This window comes from Neovison vison, chromosome 13 (genome assembly GCF_020171115.1).
Source record: "Neovison vison isolate M4711 chromosome 13, ASM_NN_V1, whole genome shotgun sequence".
NCBI lineage: Eukaryota > Metazoa > Chordata > Mammalia > Carnivora > Mustelidae > Neogale > Neogale vison.
Window position 1 is genome coordinate 16,232,879 of NC_058103.1, and position 19,689 is coordinate 16,252,567.

Below are 19,689 nucleotides of genomic sequence, written 5' to 3' on the forward strand. Positions count from 1 at the left end.
TGTGGCCGAAGTGTTTGCTGTGTGACTGCACCATCCGGCCCTGGCCAGAGTCCATGCTTTTGGCCTCTGCCGTTGGGTCACCATTTTTCCTTCTGAACTGTCTGACCTACTGCCACTTCTCCCTTCCCAGGTGGGTGTGCCTTACACTGTGGCTTGGACATGCTGCTCTCAGTTTTCTGTCCGTTTCTTTCTTAGTGAATGCACAGCACCTGTGGCATTCTGGCACCATTATCTGTTAGCAGTTCTCAGCTGGAGAGACTCGACGAATTCTACTTTAAATCATCTTGAAAGGGAGCCAAGGCTGGCTGTTAAAGAATGGTAATATTCATGATGCATTCTATTCTAAATCATCTCTTCAGATCCTTCGGGTCTTGTCTTGGCTTATCTGGAATTATGTTTCTATGACGTATGCTTAGAGCATCCAAATCCAAACCATGCATGCTCTCATTCACTTTCTAAGGTGAGCTCCACGTGCATCTACACTCACACGCTAACTCCGTAAGATCACTGCTTTTCTTACTACCTCTTGACAATAGTTGGTGGGTCCCTGGGTCCTTGAGCTGTCCTACCAATTAGGGCGTATTTGATCAGCAAAAAGCTGTGATTCTCCTACACTACGGCTCGGAGAGGGGCAGGAGTGCTCCTGGCTTAGGGGAGGTCAAAGTACAAGGACTGATCCAAGCAGAGGATTTTTCTATTTATTACAAAATTTGTTACACAAATAGAGCTGACCAGAAGGTCTAAAAACAGCCCAGACTCTTCCAACCCTGATCCACTTGTAGACACAAGTATACGAGCCATGCTGACTCACAGGGGAGCCCTTCTTAGAAGAACTGCCTGTTCCTCGGATGGTTCAGAGTCTTGGGGCCAGCAGCAGAGAGGAGCCCAACCTCGGGGGGCGACCTCCTGAAGCAGCCCTTGGTGGCAGCTGCTCTGGGTGACGCAGCAGCTGTAGGTTTCATAGTTCACGTGTTCCCACCACACAAGTCAGAGGAAGGGATGAAAATAAAGGGAAAAAGCAGAAGGCTGGAAAAGGGATCCTGGAAGACTGTAGGTAGGGGAAGGGCACACAGTGGGTTTCTGAGGTGCTGGACATCTCTTGAGCTGGGTGAAGGGACAGAGTATTCAATCAAAAGGATTCTTTCAATTGTATGTACACATTATATTTTCTGTATGAAGGTTGTAGCTTAAAAATCTTTAAGTGTAAGAAAAACCCCAAACCTAAAAGGCTAGGAGTGGTAAGAGGGCTCAGGATGGAGCAGAAAGAAGAGGATGGACGATGAAGGAAGGGGACGCAAGGTGGAAGACGAAGTCTCAGAGGTGGTTAACGCCGGCCTCAGTTTCTCTTCTTCTGTCTGGATACTGGTTCGACTTCTAGGTACCGGAGGCCAACTAGCATACCCAGGATTGAGAAACCTTAAGAGAAAAGAAAGGTGGCGGACATCAACACAGCACTTTCTTATCCTCTTGTATGTCTGCTCTCCCACCCCCGACCCTAGGGTACAGTTCCCATAGGAGGTCTGGGGGGCAGGTGCTTACTTGCCACCATCAGGGGGGCCAAGACGCCAATCGTGGGAGCTGCGGTCCCAAAGACAAACAACTCGGACAGGAAGTGCCCCAGGGCGAGGAGGAAGGTCCAGAGTGTGATGTGGTACAGCCTACAAGGGAGCAGACAGAAATGGGAACTGGAGGCCTGCTTGTTCAGTGCAGGGGACAAGCAACGGTCCGATTCCCACCCCCACCCCCCACGTCAATCCAGACTTGGGCCCAAGAAAGACCCATCTGCTCCATTACACCAATTTACCCTCTGCGAGAGCAAAACTGAAGGTTTCAAGGGCTAGACTGAGAGGAGAATGGTCCTGGCATCCAGAGTGGGTCTCTAAGTCGTAGCAAGGTGGTGAAGCCAGCCAGAGCAAAGCAGAGTCTGGGTTATGGCACTCCTAGCAGTATAGACAGCTGGGGAGCAATCACACTTACACATTCTACTTACTCAGACTGGCTTGGCTCTGTAGTCCAAGCCCACCTGGTAGGTGTTGGGCCAGGAGCTAGTCAGTGCTCAGAGGATGGATGTCATAGAATGAAGGGCCTGAGTGTGGCATGAGCAGTGAGGACATCTCTGGGGCTTTTAGATGCTCTTGCCATGCGGGCTGTTGTTATTTTGGGTCTTAGCCTGGGAACATGATCAGGTGGAGGACACAGTGATAACCTCATGGGAAGAGAATGTGTTCCTCAGTTTTGACGAAGCGGTGGAGGGGAGATAGGCTATAGGATGACTGACCACTTAGATTGGGGATATCTTTTTTTTTTTGACAATGAAATTTTTAAGATTATGAAATATTTCAAAGGTACAAAAAAGCATTGATGATAGAATACTGTAATTATCCCATTTGCAACCAAAACCCTGTTCCATCCAATCGGGATGTTTTGGCATTTTTGCTCCAGATACTTTTTTCTAAGAAATGAAATATCACAGATATCAGTAAAAGCATTCTATGTATCCTTATCCCACCCAGATCCCATTCTCCTGCCTCCCCCTCCCCAGAAGGAATGGATATGTTAAATTTGAATTTTATCATTTCTGTGCATGTTTTTATACATTTAGTAAATATGTATATATGGGTGTTGATTTTGAATTTCTGTTTAGGGAGGAAATAGAATCAGAATGTATTATCAGAAGAGCATGGACTAAAGTCCAAGGTTACAAAAAGGCTAGAAACAGAAGTCCGCATTTATGGCTATCCTTTGTCAGGACGAGGGAAATGCATGGGATTATTTAATTCTTTCGCCCTCCTAGTCACCCTGCCCTCAGATCTACTGGTCTCATTTTATACATAAAGAGACTAAGAGGCAGAGGTCAACAGCTGATCCCCTGAACAACATGGGTCCACTTATATGTGGATTTTTAAAAAAAACACATTGTAGTACAGTACGGTAAATGCATTTTCTGTTCCTTATGATTTTCCGAGTAACATTTCCTTTGCTCTAGCTTACTTGATTTTAAGGATACAGTACCTAACACATAAAACACACAAAATATGTCTTAATCTAACTTTCTTATCAGTAAAGCTTCTGGCGGGTAGTAGGCCATTAGTAGCTAAGTTTGGGGGGAGTCAAATCTATACAGCGGATTTTCGCTATAATGAACTTTTACAGCTCCAAAAGGAGTTATTAACAGAATGGAGATAAGAGCCCATTTTCCTGTTTTCATGCCTGGGCCCCAGGCTGTTTCCACTGCTACTTTCACTGGGAACCACGCTGCTTCCCAAAATACGCGTCAGTGTAGAATGAGTCAAACCATAGTTTCAAGTTTAAAAAAAAATTAAAAAAACTTGGAGAGATCACAGGGTTAACAGCCCTGCTTCAAATCCCACTTGAGTCAGTCTTCCTTAGTTCAAATTAATTGGGTCTCTAACATGTAGATCTGCAGACTTGGGAATGAAAATCATTACCTCCCAGGGCTGCTGGGAGACTTAATCAAGGTCACGTAGGTGAAAGCTCCAGGAATCATCAGGGGTGCTCAGTAAATATCATTACCTCCTCTTTCCCCAAATGCTGAGAGCTTAGATATGGCAGAAAAATATTTTGGTGTGAAGTTGACATTTTGGTGGCCTCAGCCAGTGATCTGAGCAAACTTCCCCCTTTTGACTATGGTGAGGATGGTTGGCAAGGAAGTTCAAGCCCCCTCCAGTGGTCAGCACCGGTTATAGCGTGATTCAGACGAGAGGCTATGGTTGTCTGCAAAATGTTTCAGCCTGGCCTGAGTACCCTAGAGTGGCAGAATATAGGAATCTTGGGTTTGCTTTCATCCTCACCTATGGAAGGGATACAAGCATGCAGCAGTTTCCTCGTGGGTTCCTTTTTTCGGGGACTGGGGTTTCTGTTCATTCCTATTTCTTAAGGAGGAATGTGAGAATAAGGTATATGTGGGTGGCTGTTCTAAAAAGAGTGCACTACTCTCCTTTGTAGAAGAAAGGCTGATTCTTTAGTGAAGAAGTAGAGGGGTGTGATGCAGGCCACTGGATCATGACATGGCCTGTTGCTATCCACTTCTAAAGAATTTTCAAACTGTAAAGACCTGTGAGGCCTATTATGGTTTCTTTTTTTTTTAAGGCCTGGAAAGAATAGAACCATTAACTTTTCATTATCCACTTTCTAGGCTAATGTATGAAAATTAACAGGTCTCCAAGGGGAGGCCCACACTGGGTATGCGTAGCACCTGATTTCCAACGACAGGATGCTAAAACTCTTCCTTCCCTTACATACGTCTTGTTGTGGATGTCGATGGCACAGAGGCAGCGAATCACTGACGACAGCAGTGTCCAGATCCCAAAAGTCCGAGCCTGGAGGCCATTCACTGTAGAGCAGAAAAAACCAAGAGTGTCGAGAGGGGAGAGTCAGGGTTCCCTCCAAACTCCTCTTACTTACTGGTGGTTCATGGGAGGCAGGCTGCTGAGCCTGAACTCCCTTCAGTCGGGCAGAGGGGAGGCTCTGGGGCTACACATGGTAACGAGAAGGAATGGAAGGAATTCCACAGTGAGAACTGTGCAGCTCCTCTTCAGATGTCTACAGTTAGGCGGGGGCATTCCAAGAGTAAGAACCCAACAAAGAGCCCACTTGGGCCGTAAGTCCTGACTGTAGCAGTTTCCACCTCTGTCCTGAAAACCACTCTGGTGCAGGTGACGTCCAGCCCGACTGGATCAGGACAGGTCTGGGGGAATGTTGCACACAGTGGGGCATCAGGACAAGATGCCTAGGAGGTCAGTAAACCTTCAAGGCTGATGCAGTAGGGAGCTCAGAAATCCTGCAACATATCTAGATGCTCAATCTGGCCTTGAAGAGACTGAAGTCTTCTCCTGAAGCCAGATCTATATTATTTGAACAAAGCCCACACCGGGCAGGTTTCCTGTGCACTTGGTACTGGAACAAAGTGCTGCTTCCTTGGTGTTTGCTGAGGCCACCCTACTCTGGGTGGCTTTGTTCTGGTATTGCTGTAGGAAATATCTTGTCCTGAAAGTAGGGATCACAGTCTACCACAGCAGTGGTTCTTAACTCTGGGCGTTTATGAGAGTCAACTAAAGAAGTTTTATGAAATTACCAAGACCTGGGTAGCAGACCAATTAAATCATACTCTTTGGAGATAGGCCCTGGGAGTAAGTATTTTCTAAAAAGACTTTCTTCCTGGGTGACTGTAGAGTTCTTTATCTAATATATTCTGTGGCAGGGGATGCCGTGAAAGCAAAGATACTTCCTTTGCTGGTCTATTGAGCAAGAGAAATTTCAAGGGACAAGACTGATAACCGAAGGTCTATTTCCTTTTTTTTTTTTTAAACAGATTTTATTTATTTATTTTTGAGAGAGTGAGGGCATGTACAAGTGGGGGGAGGGGCAGAGGGAGAAGCAGGCTCTGAGCCTGATGTGGGACTCCATCTCAGGTCCCTGGGATTGTGACCTGGGCTGAAGGCAGGTGCTTAACTGACTGAGCCACTCAGGTGCCCTGAAAGGTTTATTAATGTTTACTTGGGCTTTCAGGATTTTCCATCCTTTGGAAAACCACACAGTGACACCAATTCCTACAACACCGAAGACCTTCAGACGGTAGTAAGGTGAGAAAAAAAATTCCACATGCCAACCAAATATCTAGTTGGCCCTGGAAGGCTACATTCTTGATAAACCGATTTGATAGCTCTACTGATGAAAACGCTGAGGAAAGAGTTCTAACTAGACCCGGAGCCCGAATCTGGGTCTAGTTAGTGAGATACAAAAGTGGAGTATTTCACCAACCCTAGGCGGTAAGGCATCAGGCAAAATTCTGTGGGATGCTCCAGAACACTGTTTGCATCAGCAGAGTACTATGAGAGCCTCCTGATTATGGGGGGGGGGGGGAGTCTCTACTTCTGGGATGGAGACAAACAACTCCTCCCAGCCCACCATGCTCCCCACCTCCCAACAGTTCTTCAACTCCACTATACACCCTTGAGTGACTCGCATAACCCCTGGGTTTTTCTGTCAACTTTAAACTTAAAGGACTAGACTGGATAATCCCTAAAATCCTGTGGATCTACAAAGGGTTCCTGGATATCAGAGGGCAGCATTTGAGGGGGACACGGTGGAAATGTCCTACCTACTTTTCCAGGTACTTTACTCCGATTGAGCTTTGTTCAAAGGGAGCCTTAGCCTACTTTGATCTATTCTGTATGGAGATGTTGCAGATACATGAGCTAGGTCACAGCCCGAATCTGGGTTAGCTATAAATGCGACACAGAGTTGTCAGCTGCGTGAAATGGTGCTGCAGCTCAAACACCATTATCCCACACATCAGTGCAAGGAAGCAGAAGCTGAAATGTGAAAATATGCTCAGCAGGGAGGCTCAAGGAACTGGGAAAGGCCACCAGAGGCCTTCTAAGTTCCACTCTGGGAGACCAGCTCAGTGGAATTTCGGATAGCTTCTTGGGGACTCTTCACAGTTTAAGAAGTCCTTAGGTCACAGAATAAACTATATGTGGCACAACCTAGCTTCTGAAGAGGAATGAAATAATATGAACAGGTTTTTTATAGCTTTCTAGTGGGGCACCCCAGTGTCACCAAATAACTCTCTTCTGACTGCCCTTGTAATACTTTTTATATTGCCTGTAATATGCAAAGGACAGTATAAAATGGATGAAAAGATATTCAGACAAGCTTGGGAGGAAAAAGGGCCAAGTGCTAGCCACAAAGGCCATTATTCTAATGGCCACCAAAGGTTAGATTAGCCAGCATCAGAATCACCTGGGAAGTTATGAAAAATTAGGGCCCCACTTGGGGTGGAAGTTTCAGGAGCTAAGTCTAGAGAAGAAAACGGACACCTGTGCTGTGTGTGTGTTTGTTTTTGAACATCCTATAGCTTGTTCTTAGGCACAGCCCAGTCTGGGAACCACAGTTTGGGACCACTCCCATGAAGGATACTGTTCTCTGATTTCTTACCAAGATCCGGCTTGCCTGTGTAGAGCTTTTCATAGAGAAAGGTGTGGTCTCGGAAACTCTGCAGGGTGTTCCCTATGGCTATGATGGACACCATAACCAGCCAGCTTCGTAACACGTTCAAGAAACGGCTCATGACTTCCCTCCAACCCAAGAGGGCTTTTTGCCTTGGAAACAAAGGCAAAAAACAAGAGACAGCAGTTAGCTTACTCAACCATAAACTCTCTGGCTTGAGTAGTTAACTTGTGCCCCACTCCCGGAGGCTACATGAAACTTATCTTGGGAATCACTTCGTTAGTTCCTTTCCCAGTCCCTGAAGTTGCCCACACTCTGTTATCTTAATGTACCATTCTTATTTCACAGGGTTCGCAAGCTGCCTGGACATTTACCCTAAACCCAAGGGTGCTAACCTTTACCTAGAGTGACAAAGGCTAAATGCAGGGCTTAGAAATGGTAAGCCAACCAAAAATAACAGAGAAAAAAGGGAACAGACAAAGAGGAGGTGTACAGATATGACTATCAGGTAATAAAATGGCCGTCTGTGTAAGAGTTATAGAAACTGGTCTTATTTATTTACTCTCACTGCTAGTGGTGAATCAACAGGATACTTTGCAGTAAGTGGCACGGCACTTACTTTTGTCTAAGCAACTTCTCCACAGTGTTAGCCTAAATCAGAACCCTTTTCTCTTGGCTGGAGTCAGTCTTTTAATATCTTTACTTCTAGCCCAGTTTTTTGTTTTGTTTTGTTTTTTATGTCATTCCCTTGTAATCCAAGTGGCTCATTTAGATCTACCAACAGATACATGCCTGGCTATTTTGATGACAGACCCTTTGAAGCTCACAAAAGCCACACACATTTGAGTGGTATCTATGGAGTGAGGGCAATATGTACACTCTTGGGTACTCTCTACTCTGGTTCTCAGGTAATTCGTGCTCCATAAGCTAGAACAATATAAAAGTTAAAAGTAAATTAATTGCTGTGACTTGAGAACTCGCATGAAAATTATGTGGAGGAGGACCAACAATGTTGGCGTTGTATTGCAAGAGAAATTAGGATAGCTAACAGGTAGTGGGCACTTGTATGTGTCACGCACTGTGCAAGCACCTAACATAAAGTATCTCATTTAATCCCTAAACAAGGAGGATAGGCACTATCACTATTTCCATTTGACAGATGAGGGCTGGCACAGAGAAATCAAGTGATTTGCTTGAGGTTACACAGCTAACAACATGGCAGAGCTAAGCTAAGAACCCTGCTCTGCAATACTGCCTCACTGAGAATATTTTGATGAAGTTTATTTTTAAGGAAGGCAAGCACACTATATCCACTTCTGTCTTGAAGTTGTATACAAAATACAATTACATTATGTACTTTTTGTTTAATAAAAAAAAGCTTAGATGAACCCTTGAAGAGCAATGATTTCAATCAAGTTGATTTATTTTTCTAAAGATCTTACTTATTCATTTGAGAGGGAGAGGGTGGGGGAGAAGCAGGTTCCCCACCGAGCAGAGAGCCTGATGTGGGGCTTAATCCCAGGACTCTGAGATCATGACCTGAGCCAAAGGCAGGCACTTAACCAACTGAGCCATCCAGGGGCCCCTCAATCAACTTGATTTAAATAAAACTCATGTAGATAAAGAATCCAATAATACAACTACTTCTTCTCATCTTCATTGTAGTGTTGTAGTCTGTGTTTTTTGGGTTTTGGGTTTTTTTTTTTTTTTCTTTTTTGGCTGTCTTTTGTTTTTCCCAAAGTTTATCTGTTGTCAGGTTGACTTCTTGGGCCTGAAGTGGTGATAAACCATCAGGCTTCCTTTAACACTCTGACAGAAGTTTCAGTATGGTCTTAGGCTACCCAGCTGAAATAAATGTTAAAGTCAGACATGACCTAAGACAACGTGAAACACTAAAAAGAAAGAACAACCACAAAAGAGCTCTAGAGGGGGAAGCGAAATCTCTCAGGGAATGGTAGATTGCAACAATGGATGTTATTGAAGTCCAGAGAGAATAGACTTTTACTGGCGATCAGAAGCGGTCAGGGCATGGGCCAAGTCCCCTGATCCTCCTTATTTTCCCCCATTTCTCAACAGGTGACTCAGGCTTTCTCCTCTCAGGGGCAGAAAAGCCATGTGGATGGCTCCCTTCTTTGAGAGAACTTACGCCCATTTCACAGAAGCTCTTAGAAATCCCAACAGATAGCTGATGAGGGCAAAGCCTGAGCACTCTTCCGAACTGCTCTACCAAATCCCTCAACCCCATTTCCCTAAAGCTTCAGGGCCTCCTAAAGTATCTAACATCTGTTCTCAAATTTTGTCCTGGCCTGGCCCAGCAAAGGTGTGGTGTTAAAACTAGTCAGGGGAGGTTTCCACCGTTCCACAATCATTTTGTAGCTGTACGACTCTGGATGAGAAATCTGCAAAACGGAGCTTTAAAAATACCTATCTCAAGGGTTACTGTGGGAATTACATGAGAAAGTGAAAAGGTTTCTTGCTTGTCCTGTGCTAGGCTCCGAGTGGCTGGTCATTCGTTCATTCATTCTTTGGTTCCCCGAACCTACCAAGCCTTCTTCATCTTCATAGTCCCAGCTGTCCCTTGTCAAGGTCTCTCGAAACCCCTTGTTCCCCCCAAAAAGGTTGCTATCAGCGATCTTCCATCCATCTCACCTCCATTTTTCCAGGCTCTCCCTATGCTCTCAATCAGATGCCGCAAAAACGCCTCCCTCCCTCTTCTCCCCAACACTCTCGGTACCTGGTGACCGGACCCCCAGCACAGCAGCAGCAGCAGCACCAGCTGGAGCAGCGGCAGCAGCAGCAGTAAGAGCAGCAGCAGCAAAGCCTCGAAGCACATCTAGCGAGGAGTCCACCTGAGCCATTTGTCCTCGCCCCCGCCCACAGGCCGGCTCCAGGATTGGGTTGTTTCCGTCAGCCCTCGCTCTGATTGGCTGCTCCGGTTGTGCTCGAGCAGGAGATGGGGCGTGAACCCCTTTACTGCCAATCAGTGGTTGCCGCTGCCCAAGCTTCAACCCCGTACGGCCGCTCACGCAGCGAACCCTCCTGTTGAGCGTGGCGGAAGGACTCCGGGGCTGGAGTCTACCCTTTAGGAGTGGAGAGAAAGAGAGCGGAAAAAAGAACTCTATAGACTTCTCCTGAGAGCAAAGCTCTGCGCCCGCGCAGCGCGGCGGTGACGACATTCCTTCGCGCCCGAAGCCGAGCGTTGTCAGCGCGGGGAGGCGGGCGCCTGCGCAGTGGCTCCGAGCGGGCGGTTGCTTGTTGGTTGTTGTAGTAACGGGGGAAGCAGCCGTCGGCGGCGGCCGTGAGCCCGGCTGGGGAAGGAGGAGGGAGGTAGGCGCAGAGCGCGGTCCCCGCCGGCCCTCCCGGAGCCATGGGAAGATGAGACAGGTAAACGCCTGCGCCGGCGCGCTCCCCTACGGGAGGGAGGTGAGCTCCCGAGCCTGGGCGGGAGCCGGCGGCTACACTTCCCTCTCGGAGTCCGGGGCTAGCTGTTGGCTTCCGGGCGCGCTGGGCTGAATCGCTGCGGCACAGTCATCCCTGTCTTTCCCTTGGGGAGCATCTGAGGATCTACCCGGGATTGGGGTGAGCCGGGGGTGGGGCCGAGGGGCTGATCCCTTTAGGGCGAAGACGATTCTTGGGCGAGTGTCCTTAATCTTCTTCCGATCTCCGTTGTCTCTACTCTGCTGGCGGCCTGGGACAGGTTTGTCATCTCTTCCTCTTTTGGAGGTTTTGCTCGTTTTGTTTTAATTTAAAGGACTTTCCAACATTTTGGGAAAGATCTAGAAATCCCTTCGGGAGTCCTCGGAAGAACGCGTTTGAAGTTACTAGATACTGCCCATTCCGCTGAAGATCTGTAGGGATCGTCAGCGGGATCGGCGGTTTTTTGGTCCCGATTACGATCTTACCATATTTTGAATGTATAACAAAATAAGATTTGCAGAGATAGACATCAGATCGTTATCTCTGAGTAACAGGATTATGGTCATTTAAACCAGTTCATTTTCTTTATCTGTAACTTCGATTTCATCCTTAAACACACAACACGCTTGTACTTTTTACATATGCAAAAATATTTTAAGTTAGAAATATCCTATTCCAATGTCTATTTGAGATTCAAATCATAGTTTGTGATTTTTAGTAAGGGAGAATAATTTTTGAGAGTGGAAGGACAGTGTTTTTGTTTTGTGTGTGTGTATGTGTGTGTGTTTTTTTCCCAGCTACTTATCACCTTGATTGAGGAGAATATATTAATCTTTTAGTTTAGTGGTTGAATTTGTTTTAGTGAAATATGAAGGCATTTCAGCTGTGTGCTTGTCCTAGTGTCTAAAGAAATATTTTCAAGGGTAGTAAATCTTGAGTTTTTATTTTTAACCCAAGTCAAGCTTTTCTAGCAAGGAGTCTATGTTTTAGTCAGTCAGCCACCTATCTTAGACTTTCCTAGAAGCTAGTTCTTGTTAGGTTTAGTATATAAAAGAAAAATGAAATACTCAAACGTAATAACAGCTCTTTAAACACATAGAGGACAGACAGTATGTTTGAAACAGTCTTGATTTTTGTGGCTTAAGTGAGGCATTGTGATAGAAGGTGAGCTTCTTACCTAAATGGGCACCTTTTAGGTAAACATTCATATTTATTACTTGGAAGATCAATAGCAATAATCAATAAATAGAAAATGCCATTGTGTTTCAAATCATTTGGCTTTCTTGCAGGAATCAGTGCCACCTAAATTGTTTGATCCGGTGAATCTGCAAGAAAAGGTCTCTGAGGCCCCCATCTGCTGACTGCATGACAAACCCTAAAGGAGATGCCAGTCGTGATGGCCCGGGACCTGGAGGAAACAGCATCATCCTCAGAGGATGAGGAGGTGGTAAGCCAAGAGTAAGTAAGAGCGAGCCTGTATCTAACTAAAGCCTTTGCCTTTGGGGTAGAAAATAATTCTCTTTTACTTATACCTTCTTTCACGCAGTCTCCTTTCTTTGGTGTAGTCAGACTCTGGTTTTAGTTTCTATCCACAGTCTAATCCAGGATTTTATGAGTTGGTCACCCTTAGCTATCTGAAATGAGAGAAGGCTCTATTTCTGGGCTCATGAATGAACATTGGCCCTAGGTACTACTCTTCGTGAACTCTTGATTGGAGCTCCTAATGTAGGAGATTTTAAATTTGTAGATATGGAAGCAAAGGAGGTCTCCAGACCCTGTGAGGTAGGTTACGTTATTTTCTCAAAAACCTTTACAATGATAGAATGATAGTCTATGGAGAGGTCAAGTAACTTACCAGAGTAACTGTGGGACAGTACATTAGAATTCTGTAACCTCTGCTGTGCCATTGAACCACATTGCTTTCCCGAGTTTAGGAAAGAGTCAGGTTTCTTGATTGCTGGATTCTTGTAACAATAAAAATGAATGATGGGAATAAGTGTAGTTTATCATTTAGCATAGATGATGGTGAGAGCCTTAACTGATGTGTCTCATTTAATCTGAAGATGTTATTATTTCCACTTTATTAAGCTCAGCCTTAAAGATCAAAGAACTTTTTCAAGGATGCAGAGTGTGTGATGAATTGAGAATCAGACCCAGTTTTCGTGGATTTTGAGGCACTTTACTCTTTTGCCTCTGTTAGCATTATTCCTTGATACAGAGGAAAAAGAGAGTCTGACTTAAATTTAAGATTAGTTTTTCAGTTTCTCTGGGAGTCCTCTTGGATATGTGTGTGCTATGTAACTTGAAAAGTCGGGGTAATATCTCTCAGGCTGTTTTATAGGGGTATGGTTAGGATCAAATAGAATGATATGTATGAAATGACTTTTTAAATGAAGATGTGCCATACAATTGTTGAGGGATTATTCCTACTGGCTTTAATTTTGAATTTAAAGTGCAATTTCTTTTTATAAAGTAGAAGATAACATTTAATGTAATTAGGAGAATTGGGGAGGGTATGTGCTGTGGCAGTGCTGTGAAGTGTGTAAACCTGGCGATTCACAGACCTATACCCCTGGGGATAAAAATATATGTTTATAAAAAATAAAAAATTTTTAAAAAAATTAAAAAAAATAATGTAACTAGAAGAAATTATTGAAGCATTCATAAAGCTTTAGGAAAGGTTTCTCATCACTGTGAGGTCATAGAAAATAAAAGAGATTTAGCATTATATTTGGGTCATTCTTATTCAGGATAATTAAATAGATAATTCCCTCTGGTCGCTTTATCTTCTTGTGACTTTTTGCTTCCTGTGTGCTGTGTCTTACCTATTTCACAAAATTTTTAACTTCTACAAGCATCAGTCTAATTTCAAGATCATTCTTTTACTTCATGGCTATTTCTTTTATTAGTGGGTTGATGAGTTGGGTCTGATGAGTATTAGGTTGAACTCCATGAAATTGGTGTTTTGGTAAGTTAAAAGTAGTCAAATATTGACAATTCTGGACGACAATTTCAGATTTTCAACCTAATATTGCAGTGGGTACTCGGTAAATAGTTGCCAATTGAGTGACCCACCGACCAAATGAATAAATGGAGACTTTCTGCTTTAGATCATCCTAGAGCAGGGGTTCTTAAGGTTTTTGGTGTCATGTATTCCTTATCAGAATAATATTTTTAGGTGCTTAAAATAAAATACACATCATTGCGAGTAGTACCAATTACCTTGAAATACAGTTATTAAAATTAAAAAAAACTTCAAACTTGTGATATTGTAATATGTGCTCTTTGCATTAAACAAGATTACCCATTTAAAACCTGGGAAAGTTAGATTTTATTTTGTAAAGACAGCAGCCTGAAGATTGTTTTGCTCAGTTTGCCTAAGCTCATCACCCTGTGGGTAGTTGGGGTAGTCTCCCCCCCCCCCCCAATTTATCTATCCATTTTAGAATTGCGGGGAGAGAGTCTCAAGCAGTTTCTGTGTTGAGTGCAGAGCCTGACTCAGGGCTTGAGCTCACCACCCTGAGACCGTTACTTAAACTGAAACCAGGAGTGGGATGCTCAACCAACTGTGCCACCCAGGTGCCCCGACCCTGTGGGGGTAGTTTTTGATTAGCAGTTGTAGGTGGGGAATATTGGGAAGCATCAAAGGTGTCTGGACCACCACTGTGATGTGTCACCATTTAGCAGCTGAATGATTGCTTGGGAGGAGAGCTGCCAAATTGTTGTCCAGCTTCATCATGCCAGGTGAGGAAGATCGTGACCACAGGTGATCTGGTGGCAAGTGTAGTAACTACCGTAACTTAGAGGTAGTGGTAAATGTAAATGATATTTTGAGATATCTGCAACAGCTGTAATATGGTATAAAAAATGTATAATTTCAGACAGACTCAAAGACAGAAATAATGCTTTGTTGCCTATATTCATAATTGAGAAATGGCTAAATTTCTAGTACAAGTAAGTGAACCTACAGGTGTAATTCCCTACCCCAATCCAAATTCATGGATTTTTTTTTTTTTTTTTTTTTTTTTGCTCTTCCTTTCAGACTCCTGGTGACTTTTGACAGTTAACATTCCATTGGCTCATGTCTTATCTATCAGACACTTATTATATACATTAGGAATCTTAAGTTAATCTGATTTACACTTGGGGTAATATGCTTACATTTTTAAAGTTTCAGAACTTATAAGTCCTTAAATCATCCAAGGGTGCTGATGTGATCCAAAGATGTCTATCCGTGGGCATCTGCTAGATCTCCTCAGATCCCAAGGCTGTGTTAAAGTGTTAATGGACTTTAGGGCTAGGATCTCTCCAGGAAATCCTTGTTTTGCACAACATTATTTCAAATACTAAATTTAAAGGGGCCCTTTTTCTATATTTAGCTAGTGAATCCCAAATACAAATTTATATATAGATGTGGAAGGATGTAATATAAGGTTTCTTCAGGTACTAAAAAAATAATTTCAGTTCCTATTATAAAAGCCAGCTTTAATAGCAGTTCATCAACATATACATGGGGGATAAAAATGTCTTCAACAAATATACAAAGTATGTTTGTATACAAAGTATACAGTGAGCACTACAGGAGTTCAGAGACAGAGAAGATTAAATGGACGGAAGCGGGGAAGGCATTTCCAGTGAGGGCATTGGTATGAATTAGGCCTCGAAGCTTCGAGTAACGTAGGCTAGGTCCCAGGAGTGAATAATATATATGCCTCATGAAATTCCTTCTTAAGAACCAAAATGTTAAGCATTCAATAAAGTGAACCTTACAACTGTTCTACTTTGGTAATTAAGCATCCAAGTTTTGTGTTCATTCATGCCTATACGAGCATATTTTCTTAATATATACCAGTTTCTGGTGTGAATGAAAATTGGAAGTCCCAGTTTTCAGTTTCCTCACCATTTTGAATCTTTTGCCTTTAGCACCACCTGGTGGGAGCGTGCTTTTAAGGATAACAGCATCTGCCCAGAGTGTGTTTTGGTTGACTGTACTGAATTCATAATGTGTCTACCACATCTTTTATCTTTTCATAGGTTGCAAGTGGAAGGATTTCTCTGACAGGGATTTGGCTTTCTGCAAATAGCATCGCTGGGGCCTTGGCTCCTCTCAGCCGTATATCTGTTTATTGTGTTCCTGACCCTTGTCAGGCGTTTTAACTTGAAGCAGTAATCCATTGTTTGTAAATGGGAGGGCACAGTGGTGCCAGTTTGTAGCTAATGCTAGAGTGACAGGAACTTTGGATAATTTCCAGAGTTTCTGTCCAAGACTTTGCAGTTTAGGCTGCCTATTTTTTCTCTATCCTCTGACTTAGAAATAGAGTGGAAAAATTATAGTTGGAAGAGATCCTAGGAATCATCTGGTCCCCTGCTCACATTTTACAGGTGTTTAAGATTAAAAAGCAAGCAAACCATGAAAAAAAAAAATCCTTCTTGCTAAAAAAGTGCCCGTGATAAATACCTTTTCTCACAAATGGGTGCAATTACCCAAGTCAAGAAGCAGGAACACAGAAAACAGGAAGTGAACTAGGTATGGTGTTCTTTGCTTTTCCTCACTAAAACACTTTGGCAGCTCATTCCAAGTTTCAAGGCTGCCTCACTTCTCAGACTGGTAGCCTGGCAGCCTGTGCATTCAAAACGGGGATCTTTTTAAACTTGGGTTGGGAAGGTCTGACTTGACCCTGAGATTTGTAGTATGACCTTTTTTAAAGGATGTGGTCATGTGAGTGTTTGAGAGCAGCCCAAATTTTGGCTAAATGGATCTTATTCTGCTTAAGGAACTGATTAGTGTAGGTTCCCAAAAGGGTGGGTTTTGAGGTGTTGTGTATATAAAACATCACTGAAATGTGATCAGGGAGGTGGGAGGGTGTTAGAGCGCAGTCAGGCACTTGGGTTCAGATATCTGTTCCCTTACTTATCCAGCTCTCTGATCTTGAGCAAATCACTTACCCTCCCCGAGACACCTTTTTTTCAGTTCATAGTGCGGACAAGTGGATTAAGTGAGACAACATGTGAAAGCTCTTACTTTAATTCCTGGCACACAGTAGGGGCTCAAGTCATTTATTTCCCTTCTGGCTCCCTAGCACTAAGGAGGTTCAAGATTTTCCCAGTCTGTGAGTAAATACCTATCTGTCTAAGATTGATTAAACAGATTTCCTGAGGCTACAGTAAGAGCATAAAGTCGGAGGTCCTTTTCTGGAGAGTATTTTCTGGAAAAATATTGTTTCATTTAGTACAGGTTTGCTTTAAAATAATGTGGTTTTAATTGGAGCGCTTGTATTAATTTTGGGTTTCTAGCTCAGAATCGTAGGATGGGTTATCAAATTGTCTTAAAAAGGGACTATAGGGCATAAAAAGGTATATAAATTATTGTGGATGCTATATATTAGAAATCTTTATATATGCTAGGGATTAAAATAAAAATTGTCCTAAATAATAAAAGAATTTTAAAATTTCATTTTAAAGATTTTTTTTCCCATGGTCCCCCATTAACGGAATTTATTAACTTATATTTAGGAAAGACTTGATTCTGTAATGCCACATTTGCCTCTCAGGATCTCATTTTTCTCATTCTTCCAGTGGGATTTCCACTGACTTCCTCCTTTACCTGTAGCTCCAGGCTTTCCTCTCAGGGTCATAAAATGACAATTGCACTTAATTCCTTCTCTTATACCATCCAGGGGAAGAGGCCATCTCTTCTGTAGCTGCTACAGAAGAGAAAGAAAAGATCTCTTTCTCAGAGGGTCTCACAGTGTACCTTCTGGTAGTTAACTTCTGGCACTCACTGGCTGCATTTGGTTTATGTGCTCATTGCGGATCCACTAACTAGAACTGAGGGGTAGAAGGCCCTGATCGGCTGAGGCCAATCGAAGGCCATCCCCGGAGCAAGGATGGAGTTAATCATAACTAGACCCCATGGCTGAGAATGGGAGCTGAATGGTTTCCCATAGGACATTTGGGATTCTTGTTCCAAGAGGAGGGAAAGTTGTTAAGCAGCAAACCACGGTGATCTGCTTTAGTCATTAATTCAGATTTTGAGCTGTCACTTAATAAATAAAAGCCTTTCGTTATGGCTGTAGGGATCATCCGTGTATCATGTGGACCGGAGGCTGCAGGAGAATTCCAGTTTTGGTGTTCCACGCTGAGGCTATTCTGACAAAGGACAACAATATTCGAGTAATTGGAGGTAGGTATGGCCTCCCCAATGGCGGGCAGGGCTGGGCATGGCCCTGGTAACCTCGTCTTACAGAAGTTGGTATCATAGGTAAATAGGAAAAGGGCCTAGGTCATGAGAAAAAACCAAATCTCATGATTTTTTTAAATATACTTCGGGATTATTTGGAATTTCTTAAATATTTTGCATCTAAAATTGCTTTCCTTCTTTGAACTTTTTCTTCAGAATTAATGTGCATGTGTTACTGTTATTTTTTGTCATAACAGACACAAAACAAAATGTGCCCTTTTAAACATTTTAGAATGTACACTTCACTGGCATTTAGTACAGTCTCCGTGTTGTACAGCCCACACCACTGTCTAGTTCCAGAACATTTTCATCATCCTAAAGTCAACCCCATTTCCATTAAGCAGTCACTCCCTATGGTTCCTTACCCCAGCTCATAGTATACTGCTCATCTCTTTTCTGTCTCTTTCGATTTGCCTATTCTGAATATTTCTTACAAACGTACTCCTACAATATGTAGTCTTTTGTGTCTGGCTTTTTTCACTTAATAGAATGTTTGCAAGGTTCATCCGTGTTGTAGCATATATCAGTACCTCGTTACTCTCATGGAGGGCCATGTTTTGTTCATCCATTCTTCAGTTGCTCGATCTGTTGGTGGTTGTTTCCACCTTTTGGCTATTGTGAATAGTGCTGCTCTGAAGATGCACGTACGTGTTTTTGTTTGAGCACCTGTTTTCAATTCTTTTGGGTCTATGCCTAGGAATGCAATTGCTAGGTCTTATGGTAATTCATGTTTAACTTATTAAAGGGCTGCCAAAGGATATTCTGTAGTGATTGCACAAGCCTACATTCCCACCAGTGTTGTAGGAGAGTTCCATTTTCTCCACATCCTCACTGACGTTTCTTATTTTTTGTTTTTAGATTATAGCTTGACTAGTGGGTGTGAAGTGGTATCTTACTGTGGTTTTGATATTCATTTCCCTGATGACTAATGACACTGAGCATCTTTTCATGTACTTCTTGGTCATTTGCATATCTTATTTAGAGAAATATCTGTTCAAAGCCTTTGCCTTTTTTTTTTTTTCTTTTTAAATTGGCGCCATACCCAGCGTGGATCCCAATGTGGGTTTGAACTCATGATCCTGAGATCAAAACCTGAGTGAACTGAGATCAAGAGTCGGATGCTAACCAGCTGAGCCACCCAGGCGCCCCCCGCCTTTGCCTCTTTTTGAATTGGGTTGCTTCACTTCTGTTGTTGAGTTAGAAGAGTTCTTTATATATTCTAAGTACTAGACCCTTATCAGATATTCGATCTCCAAATTCTTTTTCCTATTCTCTGGTTTGCCTTTTTATCTCTCTCTCTCTTTTTTTTTTCCCCCCAGTTTGGTGGGGATGCACCATTCCTGAAGTACTGCAATACCAGGTTGTTGCGTGGAGTGGACAGAGCAAGCCCCTATTCCATCTTTCTGCTCAAAAAATCCATTTAATATATTGTCCTTGGATAGAGGATGTATCAGATATTAAACTGATAAGAACAGATACTACATATGATCTTAGCCAAAAGGCCAAGAAGCGATATGTCTTTATATCTTGATAGTGTTCTCACATGAGCAAAACTTTTTCATTTTGATGACGTGCAGTTTATCTATTTTTTCTTTTGTTGCTTATGCTTTTGGTGTCACATCTAAGGGAACCATCGCCTAGTCCAAGTTCATAATCCCTATGCTTTCTGCTAAGAGTTTTATAGTTTAAGTGTATACATTTAGAGCTAAATGGTCTTTGATCCATTTTGAGTTAATTTTCCTATATAGTATGAAACAAGGGTCCACCTTCATCTTTTGCATGTGACTATCCAGTTGTCCCACTGTGATTAGTTGCAGAGACTGTTCTTTTCCTATTCAATAGTCTCGGCACTGTCATTGGAAATCAGCTGACTATGGATGTATGGGTTTATTTCTAGACTCTTAATATTCCACTTAAATCTTAACTTTATACCAGTGCCACATTGTTTTGATTGCTCTGTCTTTGTACTAAATTTTAAAAAATTGGGCTGTGTGAGTACTTTAACTTTATTCTCCTTTTTCAAGATTTTTTAGGCTATTCAGGATCCCTTGCAATTCCAT

General features: G+C 42.9%; 2 protein-coding genes and 1 non-coding gene across 24 annotated transcripts in view; 1 reads left to right on the forward strand and 2 right to left on the reverse strand.

Annotated features, from left to right (window-relative positions):
• Window positions 1-684: 684 nt before the first annotated feature.
• Window positions 685-9,953, reverse strand: ERG28 (ergosterol biosynthesis 28 homolog). Of its 3 annotated transcripts, XM_044230848.1 has the most exons (6): window positions 9,707-9,953; window positions 6,961-7,124; window positions 4,264-4,354; window positions 3,813-3,893; window positions 1,540-1,658; window positions 1,245-1,416 (listed from the first exon to the last, which is right to left on the reverse strand). In XM_044230848.1, exons 2-6 carry the CDS (start codon window positions 7,091-7,093, stop codon window positions 1,337-1,339), a joined length of 504 nt encoding a protein of 167 aa, XP_044086783.1. In that variant the 5' UTR covers window positions 7,094-7,124; window positions 9,707-9,953; the 3' UTR covers window positions 1,245-1,336. The 3 variants fall into 3 exon arrangements, with proteins under 3 accessions (XP_044086782.1, XP_044086783.1, XP_044086784.1); XM_044230847.1 differs by lacking the exon at window positions 3,813-3,893 and having other exon boundaries at window positions 685-1,416; window positions 4,260-4,354; window positions 9,707-9,943; XM_044230849.1 differs by lacking the exon at window positions 3,813-3,893 and having other exon boundaries at window positions 9,707-9,941.
• Window positions 9,954-9,998: 45 nt separating this feature from the next.
• The window catches only part of TTLL5 (tubulin tyrosine ligase like 5), a 279,659-nt gene continuing 269,968 nt past the window's right edge, over window positions 9,999-19,689 (forward strand). For 13 of the 20 annotated variants that reach the window (XR_006381664.1, XR_006381662.1, XR_006381665.1 and 10 more), the window contains exons 1-3: window positions 10,000-10,356; window positions 11,679-11,847; window positions 17,466-17,572. Coding sequence is in view for 16 of the 20 variants with exons in the window: in XM_044230839.1 (XP_044086774.1) it covers window positions 11,774-11,847; window positions 17,466-17,572 (181 nt within the window). In the remaining 4 variants the exon portion in view is untranslated. Of the gene's footprint in view, window positions 10,357-10,531; window positions 10,552-10,647; window positions 10,670-11,678; window positions 11,848-17,465; window positions 17,573-19,689 lie in introns of those variants that run through there. The other 7 variants (XM_044230835.1, XM_044230829.1, XM_044230832.1 and 4 more) reach the window with 3 other exon arrangements.
• Window positions 18,954-19,143, reverse strand: LOC122894776. Its single transcript, XR_006381842.1, has one exon. It is a non-coding gene; the product is annotated as a U2 spliceosomal RNA (small nuclear RNA).